Source organism: Vitis vinifera, chromosome 7, assembly GCF_030704535.1.
Source record: "Vitis vinifera cultivar Pinot Noir 40024 chromosome 7, ASM3070453v1".
Taxonomy (NCBI): Eukaryota; Viridiplantae; Streptophyta; class Magnoliopsida; order Vitales; family Vitaceae; genus Vitis; species Vitis vinifera.
The window spans coordinates 28,443,255-28,468,600 of record NC_081811.1 but is presented as its reverse complement, the minus strand read 5'-3'; the positions used below and the strand labels follow the sequence as shown (position 1 = coordinate 28,468,600).

Below are 25,346 nucleotides of genomic sequence, written 5' to 3'. Positions count from 1 at the left end.
AACCCAGAAACGCTGACAGAATAGAATAGATCAGGAATCTGAGTCCTTCAAATATGTCAGGAAAACAATGCTAGTGTTATATATGTGATGGCAGAGTAATCCACAAACTGAGAGATAACAAACATTTAATCCTACCATTTGTGTCTAGGTTTTCCAATGATTTCACATTTCAGCAGCAAAGGATTTACCACAGCCACAGGTTTGGGTAGCATTTGGGTTCTTGAAAGAGAAGCCTCCACCTATGAGCGCGTCGCTGAAGTCTAATTGCATCCCAAATACAAAGAGAAGACTCTTTGGATCACAAACTGCAGAACCAATGGAAATGAAGTAAATAGATCAAACAACCGCATAGAATATTGAGGAATGGTAATCTATGACAGTTTCAGAAACTCAGGAAAGCAGTGGACTCCATCCCAACTATGGATAGACATACAGGTGCTCTGATAATTCACAAGCCTTTGATGGCTATAGTCTATGAACATACAAAAACCGAAACTCCAACATAAGCATGCTTCAGAAATAGATCATTATACTAACACAACATAAAGGGAATCCATGTTGTGTAGCCAAATTGCACCAAATCAGACTCAACCTCATGCAATGAGGGACCAACAATAAACAATGGCCATAAAGAGTATTTGTTCTAACAACAGTTTAATTTTGGGGTCTGTTTGGAAACTGTTTTCTAACTCGGAAAACAGTTTTTTGAGAATTTGTTCTAAAAATAGGTTAATTTTTAAACAAATTTAAATCATTTTCAATTGTCTTTTTTGTAGAGTGTTCTGAGTAATAATTAAAAATATAGAGAATACTTTAAAAACTTTTGCATTCTATGTAACTAAATGGTATTCTTCATAGGGAAAAATTTTAAAAATATATATATATTTTTCATATTTGAGCTCCCAAATAGATTTTTGTTCCCAAAAATATTAAGAACTATTTTTAAGAATTGTTTTCAAAAAAAAAAATTTGAGAACTATTTTCGAAAACATGGCTAAACTATTTTCAAAAATATCTTTCTCCTCATGGAAAGGGGAGAAAAAGAAGATAGGCCTACCAATCACAAAACCGTTGTATTCAATAATGGAATCATCTGGTCTTGTCTTAGCTCTGTCCTCAAACTCCATGGTGTAAGACATGCCAGAGCATCCACCCTGTTTAACACCAATTCTTAAGCACAAATCTTCTGTCCGATCAGACCTCATCTTATTTAAGTGCTTCAGTGCATTATCCGTAAGGGAAATTGCAGGCATAAGCCCCCCAGTTGTTGGCGCTGCTGAAACATACAAAGAGCTTAACTATGAATTCAGTAAAAGATATGTTCAAGAGAAACTGAAAACTAAAAAACTAGAAGACAACATGTGGATCTCACACAAGTTTTTTTTATCATCTATCAGTACAATCATAAGCAACCACAAATAAGATGAAGGATATAGATAAAATACAAACTTCAAATTTCAAGCAATTCTCAAATCAGGGTGTCTTGAAGAAAACTAAACAAAGAATCTGGTTTTGACCTGGGAATACCCAGAAGAGACTGATGTTGTTATCTCATATTAACATGTATACCACTTTTGTTATCTTTGGATATGAAGATTTTCACACAGTTATCACACACATATCATATTAAAATTTCACAATCTCACCTTGGCTCCAAGGAAACCTAAAAAATGAAAACGATAATTTGTAGGACATGTAGAATGTTGAAAATTTATAACCTGGAGATAGCCATAACTGTTCATGAAACATGTGTAAAGCGTCAACTGACAGGCACTTCCAGTTGAAGCTGAAGATAGCTTCAATTGGACTAAGAAATGAGACAGTTGAATAGAATGTTTTATTAAAGTACACCAAAGACTGCAGTAGAATTGACGAGGAAGTCTATAGTTCCACAAGCAAAGAGGAAGGCCAAAAGGATCATCTGATTCTATTGCAGAACAACATGACCACCTATAACAAAAGATATAGCTCCAAATGGAGCAGAATGACAACAAAGGGTCGGTATCACTGACCACATTAGTTGGTATAAGACTTTGTTGAGAGAGCCAAATTGAGCAAAGGTGAGCAAATTACACAACACTAACACCTATAAAATCAGCTACACATCTCTCCTAAGGCAAACAAAATCGGATGCTTCAGAATTAAGGATAATTAATCTATCTTAGGTACAAATTATCCAAGGATAACAATAACTGAGGCATATTGATTGTTTGGCCCAGATGTCTACCATTTGCTTAAAAGAAAAATCAAAATAGGGCATCAGCACTGACCCATGTCTCAAATTTCCATTTGCAGAACTCCTTACTAAATTCCACCAACATTTTCCTGAATTAACCTATATATCCTATGGCTTGTAAATCTTAATAGGGGTTCATTACTTTATATTAAAAATAATTAAGCCAGTTTCACGTATGATTCAGCTGAGCGATTAAGAACGCAATATAGAAGGAAAATATTGAACATAATTGTTCATGATTTAATCAATTTTATAATAATATAAGCATACGATTAGTATCACAATCGAAATACCTAAAGCAAATTTCGAACCCTTGTTTAACGGCTGTACTGATTTAACTACCGATACAAACTACAATTTCCGTAATTAACCATCCAAGGTCCCGTTTGGTTGCCAAGAAAAAGGCACGGAAAAGGAAAACAAACAAAACCATCTCAGACCTTACGAAGTACAATTAACTATCAAGCGGCGGTAAACACAGAAATCCAGAAATCACTTCTTCCATTTTCCACGATTTTCTCAGCAAGCAGACAGGAAAAAATCGAAACGAAATAAGATCAGGAAATGAAACCTGAAACAGAAGATGATCGAATAGAGAATCTCTTTGGAAAGCTGAGATTCGACGATAAAGATCGAAGAGAAACCGAAGTGGAGGGCTGGGGCATAGAGTTTGAATTCCTCGGCAGGCGTAGAGTTGAGGGACAACAACGAGGAATTGCAGAGAACGCCATTGCAGAGGAGCAAAGAACAAAAATCAGAGAGGAAGAGAGAGAAATGAGGTTCGGTGTATCCACCTCTGGTCTGAGTAAATGACAAATTTTCTAAAATCACAAATAATCAGAAGATCCTGGCCGTCCAAAAGTCAACAAATGTTCGCTGACTGAAAGGAAGGTACCATCATATAAGCATGAGGTCCTCTTTTTATTTATTTATTTAATTTTACTATTCCATTGTTTTTTATTTTATGAGGCTTATATTTCTATGTCTAAGATACTTTCTCCTCTTTCTAACAATCCAAGCACATGTATATATATAGTGGGTGGCATAAATAAGAAAATGGGGAAAGAAACAAAATTTCTTTCTTTTAAAGCTTTTCCAATTTTCTCCGTGAAAAGGTCGATACTCTTATACTTAAAGGAAATAATGATTCTCATAGTTCCATTCATTATTTAAAGTAAGAAAATTGGTTAGTAAAATAATCAATTAGGATTTTTTGACATTTTTTATTTTATTTTATGAAATGAGACTATGAAATAAAATACCTTCAAATATGATTGAAAGAGGTGCCACAATAATCTTCAAAACTAAATTTTTTAACATCGTAAGGAAAATTTGACCATCAAATGATTGAATTTAGATTACAAATATATTTCTTCGTTAAACAATATGTTGTTATATTCGCTTCCCTATAAATATGATGATAATCATAAATATATAGATCGATAACTTCCAAATATCCTCCATCAATAGCATAATAGAACTTGGAATATTACTTTCTTTTTTTTATTATAACAATCTATAACTATTTTCGAGTCACCGTCAATCTTTAGGTTTAAAAACTCATTATTCTTAGCAGCTAACATATCATCTCTTAAAGTCATATATTCTGCAATAATTATTAAAACATTACATATATGTCTATTAGCAATCATTTCTATGGTACCATTAAAGTCTCCAATAACTCATCCTGAAACATTTTTATTCTCAACCCTTGAATCATCAAAATTTAATTTGAATCTTCCATTAATTGGAGGAATCCAACAAATCCATTTTTTAACCAATCAGTGGACTTTGCGTCCTTTGATTTGAAGATAGGAGTCAATCATATAATCCTAGAGATTTTAGAAGTTTAAAGTAGCTTTCTCAATGATGAGAAAGGGGTTGGGTTGGATCTTCTTAAATAAAACTTGATTTCTTTGAATCCATACATTCCACAAAATAATGGAAATTTTTTCCTTAAGATCCTTATAAATTTTGCAGTTGATTTTATAGTTTTTATACACTGTTTGAAGCTAAGATAGAAAGTTACCTTCATAGAAGAGAGGTGTGGGGCAATTATACTTGATGCGATCCCAAATTCTTTAAACAAAAGGACAATATTTAAAAATATGGTCAATATTCTCAACATTTTGTTTGCATAGATAACACATGTTTGTAATTTGCAACCTTCTAGTAATTAAAAACTCACAAGTAAGGAGGGCATCTCTACTCATAAGAAAAACTTTATTTTTGGTAAAAGATTTAACTTCCAAATCCAATGCAACATTTTTTATCTAGAGTGCATCGAAGGCTTTCTCATTACCCAAGTTGTTGATTTAAGAGCAAACTTACCGCTTTAAGAGAAACCCCAAAAAGTCATATCCTCAATGGGAAAGGAATGGATTGGAATTGTTTTAATATCTGCTAAAACATTTGATAGAAGGAATGCCGAAATAGCTTGAAGATTCCATTCCTCGGTATCCTGATTTAGAAAATCATGCATTTTGGTTTCCCAATTGATGTAATGTAAATTATTTTCATCCACGAAAGGTACGAAAGGCAACATATATACTCAATAGTATGTCTAGAAGCAGACTTTTCTACCATCTCTTATACACCATTTTAAGCCAGCTCTAATATATTTTCTATGATTCTTTGACATTTCAAAAAGTAATCCGAAAACTTCATTTTTCATCAATATATAAATAAAACTCATAGCTTAAAAAAATTATACATTAAATTTTATTTAAAAATCTTTTTCTTTAAAATGAATAAATATTTTTGTTTTGTATTTGACTATTTATTTATTGTTTTAATTCTTATTTTTTAAAAAAATAATGCCAATTTTAAATTATATCAAAATATTAAATATTTTATTCTATTAAAAAAATTCATAAAAATGGATAATAATTTAAACTTTCAATAAACTATAAAATCACTTCAATACTTTCATCCATGTCTCAATTTAATTTTTATTTTAATTTTTTTTTTGAAATAATGTTATAATAATTCTAGGTAAACACCTAAGAGTCAAGGGTGAGTTGAGTGTTGTTCTATTTTATAAATTTTATTAAATTAAAATGCAAATAAGAAGAAAATGATATAAAACAAGTAAATAGAAATAGGTATAAAGATACGTAAACATGGTGTTTATAGTAGTTTGGCAATTGGCTAGGTCCACTTCCTCTTGCTTTAACTTCGACTCAAGGTTCCTCTTATAAAACTAAGATTTTCTTTTATCAAAGCTTTCAATTGTTTTACGATTGGATTAAAAGCTTCATTACAACCCCCATAAGTGATTTTTCATGTTTGTTTCAATCAAAATCTTTGATTTTTTTTACACTTTGATTCAAAGTTCCAAAATGTCTTTATGCAAACCCTTAAAGTGATCCCTCACATGTACTTTTTGATTGGTTTTTTACCATCTTATCCAAAAATCAATCAATGTCTAACGAGAGGAGGTCAAGTCTCTTATACATTGGACGTTATCATTATTTGAGTGACCTATCATCAAGTTTAAGAGCGACATTGTTGTATTTCAACAACCCATTCCCTAACGTAATGCTCTGGTAACTCGAACCTTAACTTTAACTCTAATGTCAATTCTTATATTATATTTTTATCATCTCATCCGGAAAAACTAGTAAGTGTCTAATGAGAATAAGTAAGTCTTTTATTGCATTTTACATCACCATTATTTTAGTGACTCATCTTGGGATTTAAGAATTGTACTATTGCACCCAACACTTGCCTCATACTCCAAAACATAACTTTACACGATAAAAGATTAAACACTCAAAGGAGCACTTCCGAGTTTACAAATTTTGAATCAATTATGAAAAGAAACTAGGATTAAGGTGCATTTGCTAATAATTAGTCAACGGAAGAATGGTGCATCCACCAAATATTTAGAATTCTTTAAAAATGATGCTACCTTAGTTTCTCAAAATTGGTTAACTCATAAATGAACGTGAAAAACTTTAAATTAAAGTCATGGAGCGAAACTAGCAATTAGACACATTTGTAGCTCGACTAATTAATTAAATGGTCGATAAAAAAATTAACTAACAAACATTTTTGAGTAATTAGAAAAATTTACTCTTAAAATTTTTAGTTAATTAAATATTTGAATACATCATCTAATTTATAAGAGGAGGAGGATGACTCTTTTTAGTTCACAAGACTTAATTTTGACCTAAAACAATTGTACTTTAGTATAAAAGAAATAAATAGAATATGAGTCCATTGAGTCATGTGTTATACAAATTGATTGGTGCAAGAACATAAACTCATTTATTTCAAGAATAAAAAAGGGATGATGAATGCTTAATATACACAGACAGCACCAACACAAATAAATTAAAGAATCAAACAAACAAAACAGGTTGCAGTGAGATCTCTCACTTCAGCAAGCACACCCTCCCTTCTGCTCTGTTTCTGAAACAACTTCTGAAATTGCTCTAAAATAACTGCAAATGAAACATCAAGTACAAGGTTCAAACATAGTGATGTGCCATTTATTTTTGGAAGTTTAAGTTTTAGGTGGTGTTTGTTTCTTGATCAATAAAAAAAATTAGAGTACGTAATCTGTTAATATTAACCAACATAACTAAATTAACTATATTGATAATAAGTCAATTTTAATTATATTGAACAATATCAACATGTTGTTTTTTTTACTGAATGGAAAAATTTAAATATTTTAATTTTTTTATTCAATCAAAAAACAAACAGTGTCTTATTTTTTGATATTTTATTGTAACAGGAAAAGAAAAAAAAATTGGATGTGTTCCAAAACTGTTTTTTAAAACTTCTTTTAAAATAAAAAATATATTGACTAAACTTTAGAGGGAAATAAGTTTTTAAGTGGGCCTTACTTTTCTTGTCCATGTTCATTGCTCAATCCAACTCGAGCAACACAGAGAAATGCAGCGTCCACATTGAAATCCTCCTTTGCTGAAGTCTCAAAGTATGGTATGTCTCCCCTGGAAGCACACCACTCCCTAGCTCTCCTCTCAGAAACCTGACAAACCATCATTCAACACTATATCCTGGGAAGCCTGAGAAATTGCAGTATGAAGATGCTTACCACCCTGCTGTTCCCACCATCCACATCAACCTTGTTCCCAAGCACTACAAATGGAAACACCTCAGGCTCAGCTGGATCTGCCTGCTGTGAATGTATATTAATAATACCAGACAACCCATTTGAATCAATCCACAGAAATTCAATATAATATAAGGGAATTGAGGGGGTTTCAGTGACCTGCTTGAGGAATTCTTCATGCCAACTTTGGAGTGATTCAAATGATTTCAGTACATTGACATCATACACAAGAACACAGCAGTCTGCTCCTCTGTAGAATGCTGACCCCAAGCTCTGGAACCTCTCCTGCCCTGCTGTGTCCCAGAGCTGTTCAATGTATATACATATATATAGACTTCTGTTTCAGAGAAACCAGGTAATGGAAAAGAGTGATTAGATGAAAGATTAGTGTTTTTGAGCGATAACCCACTTGTAATGTGACTAATTTGTCATCAATCTGCAGTTCCTTTGTGACAAAATCAGCCCCAATTGTAGCTTTGTATTGCTGACTGAACTTCTTGTACACATATCTGGGTTAGCCGTTAATGGCAAAACATGATAGACCCTTATGCAGAACTTGTAAAAGAACCAGACCCATTTTCCTGAATCAAGAATGGATCACTGCCATAACTCAAAATCAGGATGCCAGTAGTTAACCCGAAAAAGAATACTGATGAAATCACTTAGTTTGAAGAGATAATAAGTGGTCTTAATCATACAACCACCATAGCCCCCACCTTTCTCCAGTGGCTCCACCACTTCTGCCCCTATAATCATATCATCACAGCTACCATTTCTACCTTTTCTTTTGTTTTGATATGATAACGGGCACTGTAGCTATGATTCTTGTGAAAATTGAAACGGGGAAATGAGAAAAATCAACCAATATTCAGAAACATAAATCAAATTTCAGAAAACAAGTTCCTCAATGGATACTGATTCATCAATGATGTCTTCCCCACCCTGGAAATCACAAGAAAAAGAGAAAAAAAAAAGTGTATAAAGATTACAGAAACTGCAGGGAGAGTCAAAATCAACCAAGAAGGAAAACTGGAACCGCACCCACTGTCGCCGAGGACTATGACTTTGAGCAAGGTTCTTCTTGGTGCAGCCATGGTGAACAAGGCCAAGCTGGTCTTCAGGCGAAAAGAAGGGAAAAGAAGAAGGAACTGTTATGGTTTGGAGAGATTGAAATTGGTTGAACAAGGAAGAGTACATGTGAAATTTGTTGACTACATTAATGGAAATCTATAATTCAACCAAAAGGGTTTCTAGATTCCAGGTTCTTCTTCATTCTTCTTCTCTTTTCTGTTTTGCTTTTTGGGTTCTATCACTGTTTGATTGACACCAACCACCAAAAGGTGGCCATGTGAGTTCTACTGGCCAAAAAATGCCTCGCTTGCCAGCCTAGCTATTCATTTTTAATAAACAGATGGGAAAAAAAGTCTTCTCCTTTATGATTTCTGTAAAGCAGTTGTGCCTCCCACAACTTTTGGGGGGGCCTTGGGGCTGCCCTGGCACAGCTCTGATCTTGCCATGACCAGTTCAATTAGCAGTTTCAGTTCATAATTGACCAGTTCGGTGGAATCTTTATTACTTGGTGGACATGCTTGTTAGTTGTTGATAGAACTTTCAACTAAGAAAAAGGTCAAATTTGTAGCCAAAATCTTAGCTAGAACCTGAATTCAGAGCTGGATTCCTATGAGCAAGGCTGTTCGGCTGCCTGATTCATTGAGGTAGCTGGTAAGATCTACAAGCCACCTGATGACTAGTCATTAAGTAGTCACAGATTCTTAGAACTATGGGCTCAAGAACCCGGTTTCAAATCTCCAGAAAGGGAAGTGTCCCCGTCATATAGGTCATACTTCTCATGTGACTGCACCTATTCACAAGTGATAGAGATGGCATATCTGCACTTTTCATCGGTTTATCAGGTCACCAGTTAGGGTTTTATTAAGTTATTGCTCAGTTAGGATGCAGTTAAGCTGGTCGCCATCTGTGAATAGCTAGAGCCCAGAGAATTGAATGAGAAAGATTTGAGAATAATCACATCTAAGCCCAATGCCTTCGGCAGCACAAAGAAGTGCAGAACAACATTATACTTATGGTTTTCATTCGTTTGTTTTTAGCCATACCACCCAGTTGAGAAAAATGTCTTGGGCTCAGCTGGATCTGTCTGCAGACCAACACTGAAGAAAGAAAGGAGATCATCAAAACCAAATCAGTACACATCATACCATAAGCTTCAAATTCCTTGGTCCTAAAGGATTATGACCCACTTGAAACACTCAAGTAGAGTCTCAGACGTGAGAATCATTGGATCATTTTAATTAACATTTTATTTGAGAATCATTGGATCTGCAGCTCCACACAAGGCAACATCAAGGCTCTGAATAACCCAAGCAATCCCAGTAATGGTTCTTAAGTAAAGAACAATCTCCTTTGAATCAAGAATCTAAATTTGACCTGAAAATTTAGATTATTAGCTAATGAGTCGACCTTACTGTGTAGATATCATCAAATATAGGCTGTGTGCCAAGGATACTGAATATATAGTGAGTTCTCATGTGCCGAAGGTTAAGACACTAAATATATAGCGATGAGAACTTTTTCTTGTATGATCTTTACTATCATGTCTTCCTATTATAATTATATCTTTATTATATCCCATAGGATTATCACCTTAATTGGATAGGATCCCATAATCAATCTCAATCCCACAAATGCATAGACTAGATTTTGATTGTGTACCATAGGATTATGGAGTAGATAGATAAACACTCTTTACGAGACCAAATAGATGGACTTACATATCAAAATTGAGACTCAACTTTAATATCATTTATAATGATTTGATTCCCTCCTATGTAAGTATTATCTATTTTGGGTAAGACTAACGAGGTGAAAAACATATATACTAGAAGAAATTGATTTCCGATAACTTAAAGAGGTTTATATATATATATATATATCTTGAGAATATATTAATCATTAATTTAATTCAAAGGACCCTTTTTACCACTTGAATGAGTCTCCAACAATTATTGAGAAAAAAATGATGTTACATTTGTTTGATGATCATAATTTATCGGACTTAACACATAATTGTCTTTATATCATTGGCATCAAGAAATCAATTTGAAGAACCATTTGAAAGGAGTAATGATTTCTCATAGAAAAATTTTTAGTAAGTCAATGAGAGAATCACTTCATGTGCCAAATGCGGGTTGGTAACAAAAGTTTATGAGTTGTATAATTGGTGTAGCATTGAAAAAATAATGGGAAGATAATGAAATGAATGTTTGACCTAATTAACTTCTTTAGTTCTAAATTTCTTTACATGCATCATTAGTTTGACTGATCTGTTAGACCATAGACGTAGTATGAAACTTTCTAACTTCTCAAAACCTTATAAATCATTTTTTTTTTTAATGTTAACCTACTATTTTGATTTAAGATTGGATCGTTAGATAATAAACTAAGGTTATGTTTGGTTCTCGGAAAATACTAAGGAAAGAAAAAAAATATAAAGGAAAATGATTTTTTTATATTTGGTTGTCCTATGAAAAATATCAAAGAAAATCAAATATGATTAAAACTAATTAAAAACTTATGTATTTTTAAATTATTTAATCTTTATATTGATGAGTTAAAATAAATAAAATGAGTTTGAAGTAACAAAAAAAATAATTTATTAACTTTTAATCTATTTTTTTATTTTCCTTCACTTTTTCTTTCCTTCTATTTTTCCTTTGTATTTTCTTTCCCTTACATTTTCCTTCAAATTTTCTGGGAACCAAACATAGCCTAAATATTTCAGACCCATTTGCAATTTTCTCTCACTTGCTTTGAACTTAATAAATAAAATGAAATAAATTAACAATAAGTTTACTCTCCCAAGCCCAAACTTGCGATCTAATTGGAAAATTTCCGACTGATAGAGAAATAAAATAATTTTGAGAAAGTCAGCCTACCAAAGTTCTTTTCCTATCACTTTACCCCTTACTTTCTATTTTCCTTTTTATTAATTAAAGGTTTCTTTAGCTCTAAACAGAATAAAAAAAATATTAATTTGCATGCGGATTCAAACTTATTGGATAATACACTAACAATATATGTCATATCAGATATGCCCAATTAAGTTAAACTTTTGGTGAACAATTCAAATTTTCAAAACTTTAGCTAAAAGGGTCAATATTAAAATTAATGAATTGGAAAACTTTGTACTGTCTAATGTTTAATCAATGAACTCATGTCCAACCCAAGAAAAGAGAAGCTTGACTCTTCAAACCACTCAGCTGGCAGCCTGGCAAAAGCCAGCAAGGTGGTAGACCCAAGACCCAAAAAATTAATATAATAATATAAAGGCATTTGGATTATTTATTGTTTATTATTTTTATTATTATTATTTATTTGTTATTATTCCATTCAAATTCTTGCAGTCCAAGCTAGAAAAAGATAAGCCCAAGAATCTTCCTTGCAAATATATTGACAGCACATTGGACATCAACCTAATTTGACATCTTTTTCTTGTCATGTAAGGACAAATATTATAATGGGAACAAGTAAAACAATCTAGAGGGGCATTTCATCATATTATGTCAGCTAGTGATGTTATCGTTTTTATTTTTTATTTTTTTAACTTAACTTTATTTTTATTTAATAAAAAAATTATAATTTGATTTTGAAAAAATTTAAGATAAAATAGGAGAGAAAGAAAATATAAAAGAAAAGAAAAATAAAAAATGAATTTGAAATCGATAAATTATTTTAAGTTATTTAATTAATTTGAATTATATTTGTTTTTTTGTCATATATATATTTAATTAAGGAGTATGACAATGAGATTTATATATTTTATTTTCTTTGAAAATAGGTAAATAAAATAATACACAAATGTTCATAAATATTTCTAAAGCCATCTTTAAATCATTTTCCAAAAATTATAAAGCCATTTTTAGATTTCAAAAACTGTAAACATTCTAATTACTAGGGCTATGTTTGAATTCTGAAAAGTTCAAAAGAAAATATGGGAAAAAAATAAAAAATAAATTTAAAGTTAATAAATTATTTTTTATATTACTTCAAACTTTTTTTTACTTAATTAATTATTTCATATAAATATTAAATAATTTAAAAATATATGAATCTTTTTATCATTTTAATTATATTTTATTTTCTTTTATATTTTTTCATAACAAAACCAAACACAAAAAATAATTTTTTTTATCATTTTTTTATTTTCTAAATACTTTCTAATAATTAAATATAACCTAAATAAAATTCAAAAATACCAAATCTTTGAACTTTTTTTTTTTTTTAACATTTTCCCACATTAAACTATGTGTTTTTAATTATCCATTTTTTTCTCATTATTATTATTATTATTATTATTTTAAACTTGCAAAAGGAGAAGGTTGTTATGTGGAAGACCTCTTGTAGAAAAGTCTTGCCAAACCCTCTCTTATGGGTCCAAAACTTTACCATCAACTTGTGGAATTAATTTATAGTAGATTAGATAGATTAATTGAGTATCGATCCCTATAGTTTCCATGAAATAACCCAGTCAAAAGTCCCCCCATCATTGTCATGGCCAACTTTTGCTTTCATTTATTTATTTCAAATTTTATATTACCACCGGGCTCATTGACCCTTTGAAATCCCCATGACACCATCTTTAATTTTCTTTGTCGACATCCTTCTATTCACTTAGATGGTCATTAATTAGATTAAGAATAAAATTATCATTCTCCCCTTTTCCACATGAAGTCTTACCAATCACATTATCTCAAGAAATTAAATTTATATGTGATTGAATATTGGAAAAAGATAATTTTTTTTTTTATCAAGACTCGAACTTATTAACTTATTTTAAAATATGATAATATTCATAATGGAAATGACTAATTGATGTATAAATTTTTTGAATAAACATATGCTATTGAATCAATTAAATGAGCATATAGTAATGATTCCTTTAAAGAGTATATATTGGAAAATAATTTTTCTTGATTTAAGGATTATTTGAAAAATGATTTAGTGATAAATAAAAATAAAAAATAAAGAGAGAGAGAGAGAGAGAGAAATTCGAAAATTTGTCAATTGAAAAGTTGAAATTTCTTACTCCTCCCCATTTTTTTTTCTTCTTTGCCATGTGATGGATAATTGACCTTTCAAGTCAAGACTCAAGAGAAGGTTCCTTCCCATTTTCCAACTTGTGCTTTCTTATTCATAATTGTCAAATCTTGAATATTCCTCTCTCTCTCTATCTATCTCTCTCTAGATTTTATTTTGTGGCTACACATCTTTTCATATTTTGATTCCAAAAATCCTATTTTGTTTGGAATAAAAGATTAATTATAAAACTATTATTATTATTATTATTATTTTATATTGACAATTTGCTATACGGGACAATATCATGGTTTGTTAATCCTTATATTGTGTGTGAGAAGACGTACTTAAATGGTAGACAAGCTGACAAAAGCTTTGCAAATGGCCATAAGAAAGATTGAAAGAAATGAAGAAGTGGAGACAAAGAATGGTGTTTGATACGTTTAGTATTCATCCATATCATCATTTTTCTTTAATAGTGGTACTTGTTCATCCTTGGAATGGACTTTGAGATGTCAAGTCTTCAAGTCTACTCATTATATTTTATTAAATTTATGCTTTCACTTAGAAAGTAAAAAGAGAACAGTAAGGATAGGGGGAGAAGTCACACTTTATTTATAAAAGAAGTTAAAAAGAAGAATAATTAATTTTAAGTCTTAATAAGTAAAAAAAAAAAGATAAATGATAGAATTCCTTTATTGAAAATAAAATAAATTTAGTAAAGGTCAAATAAACTAACAAAATTGTAAAGTAGAAAATACTTGAAATTGAAAAATAACTTGATTTGCTTACTATTAACTTGATTATAGAGTCTTTGATGAGTAACTAACTTGAAATACAAATGATTTCGGAAAAAAGGTCTTGACAAAAATAATATGGAAGAGTGAAAAAACATGGTAATAGGGTAAGAAATTTTGTTACAAGGTTTTCATCTTGAAAAGAATCTCCTCCTATGGAAGAGAAGAGATAATGGACTTTAAGTTACCTTATATTTGTAGATATGACAAGAGTTTTGAATCGATGAAAGATCATGAACTTTTGAAAAGAGCGTGATAGTATTTTAAAGTATGTCGGAGATGTCTTTGATCGTCAGAGATGAACCTTTTCTTGGTGATTTGGTCTTTTAACTTGTTGAAAACTTCCTTGATGTTAGAGTTAGAGATGTTAGATATGTCTTTTTAGGGAATTTTTTATTCGCATGCTTATAAAGTAGTTCCTTGATTGCCTTGATTTTAATAAGGAATTATATTGTCGAGTACTTTTTTTATTGCAGAAGTCATGGATTTTTCAAAGATTTATATTTGAGATAAACCTATTGAATAAGGATAACAATGGAATGAGTTTAAGATGAGTCATCTCTCTCCCAACCTCATCCCGTTTATTTAAATCAATTCATCCCACTAATAAAAAAATTTAAAGAGGGCAAGATAGGGTAAGGTAGGTATAAGGAAATTCTCATATTGCTTTGCCCTTCCTAACTTAATTGTTCTTAATTTTATTTTTTTAAGTTCTTCAATTTTTTTACTTTTAAAATATTAAATTATATTAAAAATAAATACAATTTATAACTAAATAAATATCATACATATTTATAATATATTTTTATGAAATATATATATTAAAAAAGTTGAAAATTAAAAAATCAATTAAAATAATTTTTTATTTAATATTATATATAATGAGGATGAGACAAAACAAAGTCATATTCAAACTTACTTTAAACCCACCCCAGATTTTAAAAGAATTCTTAAACTCATTTATATTTATCTTAACTCCGTGTCGTTATTAGGATGGGACAATACCCATAAAAACTTGTTATATTATCATCCACAATCTTAAAAGAAGATTAGATAACTAGCCAAAATTTTGTTGATTGATTTACTGAAACTAAATAATAATTGTTTAAAAAGACATTTTGAATTTGCATTTACATTTGAATTTTATTTTATGGCACAATAACATAACAATCATCCACCTTTTTTAGGGGTGAATCAAAGGTTAGGTCATCTTCAAAATCCTTTAAATCACTTCCAATTTGAGAAATGGCTTGTTAAAGATATTTTAGTGTACTTTATTGTTAAGAATTTATTGGATCTTTGAAGGAGATGGGAAGGAAAGAGATAGAAGGGGACCAATGAGTGAGGGTAAAATCCTAACACATGATACATGGGAATGTAAATTGAGTCACAAAAAGCATCAATTTTAAAAATGTTTCATGTTTGATTGGAAAAAGAAAAATCCTTCTTCTACAACGAGGAGAAATTCTTGAGTGACTTCAAAATAAAGCCACCATTTTTTAAACTAGTTAGGAAAACAATAATATAATTGGAAATGGGTTGTTATAATATGATTTGAAAGCGTAAATCATAAGCAAATGTATCCAAACCCATCTTGATAATTCACATTTTTTTTAATCTTATTTTAAAATATTTTGTACGGTATTCAAAGTACCATTCGATCTCGATTTTCTTCATTTTCTCTTGTGGGTGCCTTCACCTGCACCCTATTCTGCAAATACCCACCCAAATCCTTCACTCCCCCATGAAAGTGTTGATACTCCGGCCAGTGCCATGGTTTCAGCGACCGGAAAACCCAGCCCCGGCGGCCACAAGAGGTTATGAGAAGCAGTGTGAGCGGGCTAGAAAGCTGAACCCCATCCCCATCATGCCCAAAAGGGTTGCGGCCACGACAACGCCAGTAAGCTGGGTGGCGCCGCCGGAGACGTGTTGTGGATTGGCGTTAAAGAGCTGTCGGGCTTCCATATTTCAGGCTTAATTATATGATCTCAACTCACATTCATGACCATGCTTCTTCATCTATAGTTTTAATTTGGTTGTGTGAGTCCTGTGAGAGTGGATTGATAATGGCGGCGGTCGAGGCGATCGATCAAGACGTGTCTGATATATGTTTGCCCGCAATGTTATTTGTCACACTCTCTCTAAGTTATGAGTTATGATTTAGATACTGCATTTATGGATGACTATCCTTTATCTTCTCTCCGAGGTAGAAGATAAGCCATGCGCATATATTGGTTTCCAGCTTGTCCCCTACCTTAATGGAAGATTGATAGTTCAACATGGTAGGGTTTGAAGGGAGATCATATGTTGGATCGCCTCTCCATAATTTGCATGTTTGGGCTATTTGCACTGTCTCTCTGTCTTTCTCATGTGCATAGGGAAGATGAAATTGATGCAACCAATCAAAACCAATGGTTTTTTTAATAAGTATAAAGATAGATTTATTTTGAAAATGTCGAAAACTAGCTTTATTCATTCAATTTTTGATTTATTTGTTTTCAAAACAATAAAAACCAAATCAAACCTATGCTCTCTAAACAGGCCACGACCCCTTGTTTAGCCATGACTAGTATGCATTCTTCAGACTTTTCATAGGTAGAAATGATTTCAGAAGGGAGTATCAATAGACAATTCCTAAATGCATGATGAAAACTCAAAATCAAACAAAGAATATGGGGCACTAATTAGTAAAATGAGTACTCCGGTGATGGTGCCAACAACCAATAGCGACTACGCATAGAATAAGGGAAGGGTGGGTCTTATTTTATTTCAGTGGGCCCTTATTAGCATGTTGATTCTGGTGCACGCAGGTAATTGCGGGTTTTGATTTAAATAATATTATTTTATAAAATATTCATAAAAATACCATATTTTTTAAATTATCTTCTATAAAAAAAACATATCATTTAAATTTCGGTATGAATATATAGAAAAAGTTTTTAAAAAATATTGTCATAGATTTTGAATCATACCATTTAAATAATTAATTAGAACAACACGAGTTTAATATAATAAATCAGATCTAAGTCAAATTTAACAAAAAAAAAAATGAGATTGACTTGGACTTAAATATAATACTTTATGTTAGAGGTTGAGTTAGATTAAACTCATATTAATTATTAGTTAACCACCAATTCAACTAAATCATTCAAGTTATTGTCTTCATTCATTAATACAATACAAAAAAGTTTCATATAATTTAAATACCCTTTTTTATACTCTTGAAATACCATCCCAACTTTTAGTTGAGATTTTGATTGATGATGACATTGTGTCATTCAACCCAACTTCATCAATTCTTAAAAGGAAGTCACAAATTAAAAGATAGAAAACGAGTACGTCTAACCTCTTAATATAGATTTGATTATTAAATAAGATAGTTAAACTCTAAGTTTGAATGACTTTTAAAATCACACGACATTTGATTTAGTATTACTAAAATTTTCTTTACAATTTCGAATTTTAACCACTCAACGAGATTTATATATTTTATCTTCTTTAAAAATAAATAAATAAAAACAATTCAAAAAAATTCATAAACATTTATAAAACCAAATTTAAAATTATTTTTCATAATGAGATTTTTAGAATTCAAAAATTGCAAGAAATATAACTAGATGTTTTTAATTACCCATTCATCATTAATCTTTTATTAAGTTACCTATTTCTTTTTCTTTTTCTTTTTCATTATTATTATTATTTTTTAATTTACAAAAGGGGAAGGTGGTATGTAAGATGAAAGTCCTCCTCAAGAAAAGTCTTGCAAAACCCTGCCTTGTAGGTCCCAAACTTCATCATCAAATTAGTGGGATTTATTTGTGATAGATTAGATAGGTGAATTGAGAATCTCTATTCCTATAGTTTCCATGAAATAACCTAGTCAAAGTCCCTTCATTGTCATGATCAACTCTTGTTTGTTTGTCCCCCTTTTTTTATTTCTTTTTTTTTATTTTCTTTATAAAATTTAATTATAAAAAGTTTTGAACTACTATAGCGCCCATTGACTCTTTGAATCACCATCTCTAATTTTGAAAATTTGAGATCGGAAATTTCTTATTCCTTTCCAATTTCTTCCTCATTTTCTGCCTTGTCATCGAGAATGGGTCATTGTAGTCAACAGAAGTTTCCTTCCCATTTTCCAACTTATATTTATCATTCACGTTTATCTATCAAGTCTTCATTAATTTTAGGCTACATTTCCTGGCAACTTCTCACCATTTTCTTATTTTCATAAGAACACCTCACATGCATGATTCCGACAAATACCACTTTTACACATATGGACAAAAACTTAATCCAGAAAATGACCATTTTTTCAATGCATTCATTTTGAAAACTCTTATGCTCTCTCTCTCTCTCTCTCTCTCTCTCTCTCTCTCTCTCTCTCTCTCTCTCTCTCTCTCTCTCTCTCTCTCTCACACACACACACAAATTTATTTTAAAAAACCCATTCAAATGAATATTTGTAAGAACATAAAAATTTTCAAATATTCCAAACAATCAAGCATATTTTGTGTTTTGTTCAATAATATACGATTCTTTTTTTTTTTTTTTATCGACAATTTATTATATGAGATAATCTTAATATCATATTATGTTTCTTGTACGATGTAGACTTTTAATTCAATTCTTCAAACTTTCTTGAATATTTTTCAAAAAAAAAAAAAAAATCAATTATGATACTAATACCCATGACCTACTTCAAATTGGTGTCTCATATTGATTTTTGGGTGCTTTGGATCTTAAATGGATTAATTTATTTAAATATTTTTCTTTGATATAGAACAAGAACTTGTCCCCCATCAAGTAATCACACACCATTTTCAAATACATATATCAATAACATTTCTTGCAACAAAGGATAAAAAAAAATGATATAAATCTCTTCAATTAAATGTGAAGTATTACAAAAAAATTGAATTAATTAATAAAATAAAATAGTATGAAGAGCTATAACCAGTATCTAATAGCTAGAAAATAGACTTAAAAATGGTGAACAAGCTATGAGATAAAAGAATTGCAAATGGCCATGAGAAGGATTGAAAGAGATGAAGAAGAGAGTGGAGACAAAGAATGGTGTTGGATGCAATTGGGTATCCACCCAAATCATCATTTCTTAAATAGTGGTACTTGTTCATCCTTGGAATGGACTTTGGAGGTCAAGTCTTCAAGCCTATAGTCATTGTATTTTATTAAATTTGTGCTTTTACTTAAAAAGTGAAAACAAAAAAAAGGAAAAATTAAAGATAGAGGAAGAAAGGACTTTACCCGTCCAAGAAGTTGCCCTAGGACCCAGGTTTGTGGACGGAATGGGCAAACTAGTAATATTGTTGATTTATTAATAAGAAAAAAAATTCCATTAATAAACAATATTTTATGTATATAAAAAAAGTCATTCGCTATGATACTGAATTAAGTTATGTAACATGTACTGATATACATAATGTTTTGTATTCGGGTTTTGTTACTCTTATCTTATAAAAGGTTTTTTGGTTATTAAAAACTTAATTTCGAAAATCTATCCCCCTATCTTTTTCTAGTCATATTTTAATAAAAATATCATTATTTTTTTTTATAAAATAAATTATTTCTTTTAAAACCTATATGTAAATATTTGAAATAGTTATGGACATCTATTTCAAAAATAGATTATTTTTCAATAATAATATTGAAGATGTTAAATTCACAAATGTAAAGATTATTTCATCCATTTTTATTTAATTAATTCTATTTATTTATATTCTGAGTTTAAATGTCTATATTTTTATCAAACAACCCAAATTTTATTATATGCTGTGAATAACTTAGATAAGAAATTTGATATTGTTGGTATAGTAAATGTTCCATAAAATAAATTTAATAAAAATTTGATGATGTGTAATATTATTTTTTTTATTGATTTAGACATTATAATCATAGCTTATATTACATCACTATGTAGTATTTATAGATTTTTATCACTTTTTAATTATATCATTATGTCATATTCTAAAAAAAATATACAAATAGAAAGAATATAGAAAATGTTGTTCGTATGAATGGTGTATGCTGTGTGAAACATGTGTATATATATTTTGACTCTAATCCCATCAATCACGATTTGTCGTATACCCTCACATATGAATATAATTTAATTTAAATCTATGACAACTAATTTCTATGGTGATATATAATATAATAAATTAATTAATAGTATTAATATGCACATAACATTGCTTTCTATAGTTTTATTCTTTTTATACATTGGCACTATTTATTTGTATATGATATCATTTATTCATATCCTATTAGTATACTTTTTTCAATGATCGAGATTTAATATATTCAATATATATCGATTCAATATTTTAAAATTTTTCTAATTTTTATATAAAATTATTAACATGTTGTAGACATAAAAAAATTTAATGAATTAAATTATCACTAAATTGATTTGCAAAATTGTGGCTTCCCAATTTAATAAAATTTGAACTCAACAAATGATGAGTTATACACATTAGACATGTATTCAAAAGATAACATGTGACGAAATTTTGAAAGTTACAAAATTTAATCATGTAAATAAAATCAAATCTTTTGATTGAAGTTAAAAGATAATTAAAAGTAAATATTTTATTGTTAATCAATTTATAAAAAAAAAAATTAGAGTTAAAAGAGAATTAAAATTAAATAAAGGGGAGATTGACCAAATGACTCCATACAAGAAAAAAGACTTCACAAAAAAAAAAGAAAAAGTCTCATAAAATCTTTTTACAAGTTCAATAAATCGCAAAAAAAAAAATATACATGTGTTATTCACCTTTTGATAAAGTCATTTTGGAGTAAGTCACCCTAAGCCCTCAGCATTTGCTTTTGTTATTTACTTTCAAATTGTGAACAAAACTTTTTTGTAAAGAATATTAAGACTGATATTATACCCCACAATTAATTGATTTTTAATATAAAGTTTTGTTCATATTTTTTATTATTATAATTTTTACTTGTTTTATAGGACTTTGCAAATTTTGTATATACACATAAGGATGACAATGAAGCGGATTCAAGATAAGTCGCCCCTATCCCAATCCCGTCATGTTTATTCAAAATAATTCTCATACCCATCCTGCCCCATTTAACTTTCTTTGAATTTTTTTATTTTATTTTTTATAAAAATTACTTTTAAGTTTTTTAATTACATTAAAATAAATATATTTTATAAATAATTAAATTATTATATTTTTTATAACTTATTTTATTAAAAAAATATTTTATTATTCTCTATATGTTAAAAATAGGAAAATAAAAATGAAATTAATTTAATTTTAAAAATTAATTTTATATATAATCGGGAAGAGGTAAGACAAGATAAGACAATACCCAAACCCGTTTTGGGTTTTAAGATAAATTCTCAAACTTGTTTAGTTAAAATTAAAACTCATATGAGTACTCGAAAAAATTTATTTCATTACCATTCCTATATACACATCTTATTAAATACATTAGTATATCGACACTTGAAAACAAAAATTAAATCACTATCAATAATGTATATTAGTTATAAATAATACTAATGCAAATACATTCTTCTACACATCAAGTGGGCAAGAATCTGTAACAAAAACAAAGACAACACAACGGATAAAAAGCAAATACATAATACTAATGCCGCAGTGGTCCCATGGATTCCAATACCATAAAGTCTTCACAACCTCACGTCACAGCCATGACGTCAAGGCTTATACCTTTTATATGTGTGTGTGTGTGAACCTTCCTCCTATGCCTCCAGGAAAGCTCAAAGGTGAATGAGCTCCACACAAAGGTGAACAACACTTCGATATTAATATTCCCCACATGCCCCAACCCTTTCAAAGTACTATCCCATCACCTGCCATGGACTTCCCACCACCCCTAAACCCTAATCACATCTTCATCAACTCCTCCTTTGCTCCCTCCTCCTCGGAGTTTGAACCCTCCGACTACCTCCTCCTCGACGATGCATCCGATGAGGCGGCGGCGCCGGTGGCAGTGACGGGCGGCTCTTCCATTGGTGCAACTCCAATGATGAACACTACTACTAACATGCAAGTGGTCATACACATATATGCATATTTACATATCCAGTGATAGTACTACTCGTTTTTTTTTTCTTTTTGTTTGGAAAGTGGGAAAAAGTGGTTTGGTTACAAGGGTGATTTTCTTTTATTTATTTTTATTTTTTTTGTATTTTTGTAGGGAATGTAAAGATGGGGCGAAGAGAAAGAAGACGGATTTGGGGTTTAGGGTTGCCTTCAAGACGAAATCGGATTTGGAGATCATGGATGATGGGTTTAAGTGGAGGAAGTATGGGAAGAAATCAGTGAAGAACAGCCCCAATCCAAGGTAAAATGATCATCATACATATCATATTAAGTCATTTTTTTCCATTTTAAAATTATTACCGTTTAAACCCACGATGGATTAATTAAATTGGATCATGAGTTAATGATCATAGTCCTGATCAAGATGATGGTCTAGCAAGTGGATCTCATACTTCAAATATTTTTTTTCTTCTTCACTGTTAAAGCTAACCCTAAGCTCAGTTCTTTAATTTATCACTAGGGATATGATTAAAGAAATGGCTGGATCACTACCATTCTTTAACAAGAACATAGAATATATGCTCCCATAGTTTGCTTGACTGCCATTGACTATACATAGATTCATCTCCCTTTTTCTCTCTCAAGAATGAAAAAATGATTGTCTTTTTGGGGCTTTTAAGATTGATTTATATTCTGAAGTATACAATATGTTGATGATTGCCTTTGTTTTTTACCATCATGATCATACATATATGCTTATAATTTGAAGTACCCCACTATGAATATCCATTTTTGTTTGTATAAATGTGACAAAAATGATAGGAACATTGAGAATAATGCGTGCTCCACATGTAAAAAAGTGACAAAAAGCAAGAAAATATGTCACAAGTAGAATACAGAAAGTAAAGAGAATAAGAATTGAAATGAATTGTTTTCTTCATCTATTTTCGGTACTTTTTTTTTCTTTTTTCTTTTCCTTATCCTTTTCCTTTTCTTTTTTGTGCACGATATTGTACAACTTATGATTAATGTATGCTTAAGAATTACCGTTTGGTGGGGGATATCCAATTAAGGGCTAATTTCATAATTATGCTAATGCCCTAGCTTGCAATTAGGGGCTGTTTGGGGAACCGGAAAATTTGCTAGTGATGATCACCCATTATTCTGAGTGGGATAAGGAGTGAACATGTATCTTAAAGGTGTATACTAATGGGGTCTACTTAGTTGTTGCTTATGGCATCTTCTAACATGCAAGTGGGTTGTACTCGTAGACAAGAACCCTAGTGTAAGATCACATCTATGGATCTCTCAAGTGTGCCATGTTCAAGTTATCTGAATGACTGAGAGTTCTCTTTCAAGTGGGACTTGTACATAAAATAATAACAGGAGTACTATCATAGATGATGTAAAAGAAATTCAAACTTTTTATGTCTTTATGCTGTCTTAAAGTTAATGGTAGACCATAATAAATGATCATACCTAAATACATGATGCACTTATCATGGAGGCATCCAAACAGACCTTGAAATTCCTTGTCGATTCAATATTGGCCATAGGCACGATTTAGTGTGATTAATCGACATTTTACTTATTAAATAAAAAAAAATTACTTTTACCCTTCGTAAAATTAATTTTAAAAATATTTTTTAAATAAAAAGTAAACAATTATTTCTACTTTTTTTTCTATTGCTCTGATAATGAATGTTACAATATGACTCTTTTATATTAAGTTTGTTGTTTATTCTTTATCTTCACATTTGCTTTTTCTTTTTCTTCTACTTAAACAAGAAAAATTATAACAAATTGGCATTTTGTATGAATGAAACCCTTTAGATTAAGATTTGATATGCATATTTTCTCTTTTGTCCCATTGATTAAGATTTGATGTGTGTTCTTTTTTTTTTTTGTCCTATTTCTCATTTTAACGGTTAAATTTAAAATTATTCAAAATATACATTTACTAAATTAAGTTTGATGCACATTATTTTACTGTAAATATAAGAACTATTTCTCCTTTTAATAGTGAAAGTTAAAATTATTCCAAATATACATTTATTAGGTTAATTTTGATGCGTCTTTTTTCTTTTCAACTCTAATTTCTCAATGATTTTGCTATAAAATAGGAACTACTACAAATGTGCAAGTGGAGGATGCAATGTGAAGAAGAGGGTCGAAAGGGATAGGGAAGACTCAAGCTATGTGATAACCACATACGAGGGAGTCCACAACCATGAAAGCCCTTGTGTGGTGTACTACGACCAGGTTCCTTTGATGGTTTCTTCTAATGCTTGGACTTTGCAAGCTTCTTCTCAATCTTCTTCTTCATGAATTTCCCTAGTCCTTTTTTTTTCCCTTTCTCTTTTTCCTTTTTGCTATGCAGGTAAATCAAAGTATTACTAATGTTGTACCATGTATATTAATTCTTATATTGAGTTATGTGGGGATGGTGACTAGTGTATGATGTAATAATTTATAATCTTGAGTAAAATTAAGTGGGGATCCCTCTTATTGTACTAAGTACGCATGGGCTGGGCCCATTCATGGGCCTTCCATGAAAAGGGGCCAACCTATATTGACAGCTCTAAGCTATTTGTAGAAGTTACACGGCCCAACATTGTATGTTGTTTCTTTATGGGTTTGGAAAGGCCTCCTAAGGGAGAGAAAAAGGAAAAAGGAGAAAAGGTAAAATATTATATAAATAATAAATGAAGTAGAAGGAGAAGTAATGACTGTTTTATAATAATTAGTTTTTATTATAGAATGCTTTTATTAACAATAAAAAATAATTATATTATTTTAAATGATTTAATTAAATAAAAATATACCATAGCATCATATTTGAAAAAGTTTATCGTTAGTTTTTTTAAGAGTTAAATATATTTTACCTCTCAACTTTTGGCATATTTTACACTTTGCTTTCTTGCATTCAAAACTCGACACTTTACCCTCTAAATTTATTAAAGAATAATACTTAGTCTCTTAATTACAAAACTTTCAAAAATTATAAAATGAATTTTTTTTCTTTTTCATATTTTGATTTGAAAAATGATTAGAACTTGAGTATATTCAACTTTAAA

The 25,346-nt window shown here is 30.2% G+C and overlaps 3 protein-coding genes across 6 annotated transcripts; 1 reads left to right on the top strand and 2 right to left on the bottom strand.

The window, feature by feature from the left end:
- Positions 1–3,226, bottom strand: LOC100249101 (iron-sulfur assembly protein IscA, chloroplastic). 2 transcript variants are annotated; one of them, XM_010654564.3, is made up of 3 exons: positions 2,808–3,226; positions 1,058–1,273; positions 1–305 (listed from the first exon to the last, which is right to left on the bottom strand). In XM_010654564.3, the coding sequence occupies exons 1-3, from the start codon at positions 2,965–2,967 to the stop codon at positions 163–165; spliced, it is 519 nt and encodes a 172-aa protein (XP_010652866.1). In that variant the 5' UTR covers positions 2,968–3,226; the 3' UTR covers positions 1–162. The 2 variants fall into 2 exon arrangements, with proteins under 2 accessions (XP_010652866.1, XP_002279428.1); XM_002279392.4 differs by having other exon boundaries at positions 1,058–1,276; positions 2,808–3,130.
- Positions 3,227–6,424: 3,198 nt separating this feature from the next.
- Positions 6,425–8,665, bottom strand: LOC100249299 (ras-related protein Rab7). 3 transcript variants are annotated; one of them, XM_010654563.3, is made up of 7 exons: positions 8,364–8,662; positions 8,238–8,264; positions 7,732–7,831; positions 7,482–7,628; positions 7,305–7,388; positions 7,093–7,238; positions 6,425–6,684 (listed from the first exon to the last, which is right to left on the bottom strand). In XM_010654563.3, the coding sequence occupies exons 1-7, from the start codon at positions 8,414–8,416 to the stop codon at positions 6,621–6,623; spliced, it is 621 nt and encodes a 206-aa protein (XP_010652865.1). In that variant the 5' UTR covers positions 8,417–8,662; the 3' UTR covers positions 6,425–6,620. The 3 variants fall into 3 exon arrangements, with proteins under 3 accessions (XP_010652865.1, XP_002279477.1, XP_019076480.1); XM_002279441.4 differs by having other exon boundaries at positions 7,305–7,385; positions 8,364–8,660; XM_019220935.2 differs by having other exon boundaries at positions 7,305–7,628; positions 8,364–8,665.
- Positions 8,666–21,972: 13,307 nt separating this feature from the next.
- Positions 21,973–24,786, top strand: LOC100266268 (probable WRKY transcription factor 51). Its single transcript, XM_010654562.3, has 3 exons — positions 21,973–22,272; positions 22,424–22,570; positions 24,393–24,786. Exons 1-3 carry the CDS (start codon positions 22,043–22,045, stop codon positions 24,595–24,597), a joined length of 582 nt encoding a protein of 193 aa, XP_010652864.1. The 5' UTR covers positions 21,973–22,042; the 3' UTR covers positions 24,598–24,786.
- Positions 24,787–25,346: the final 560 nt, after the last annotated feature.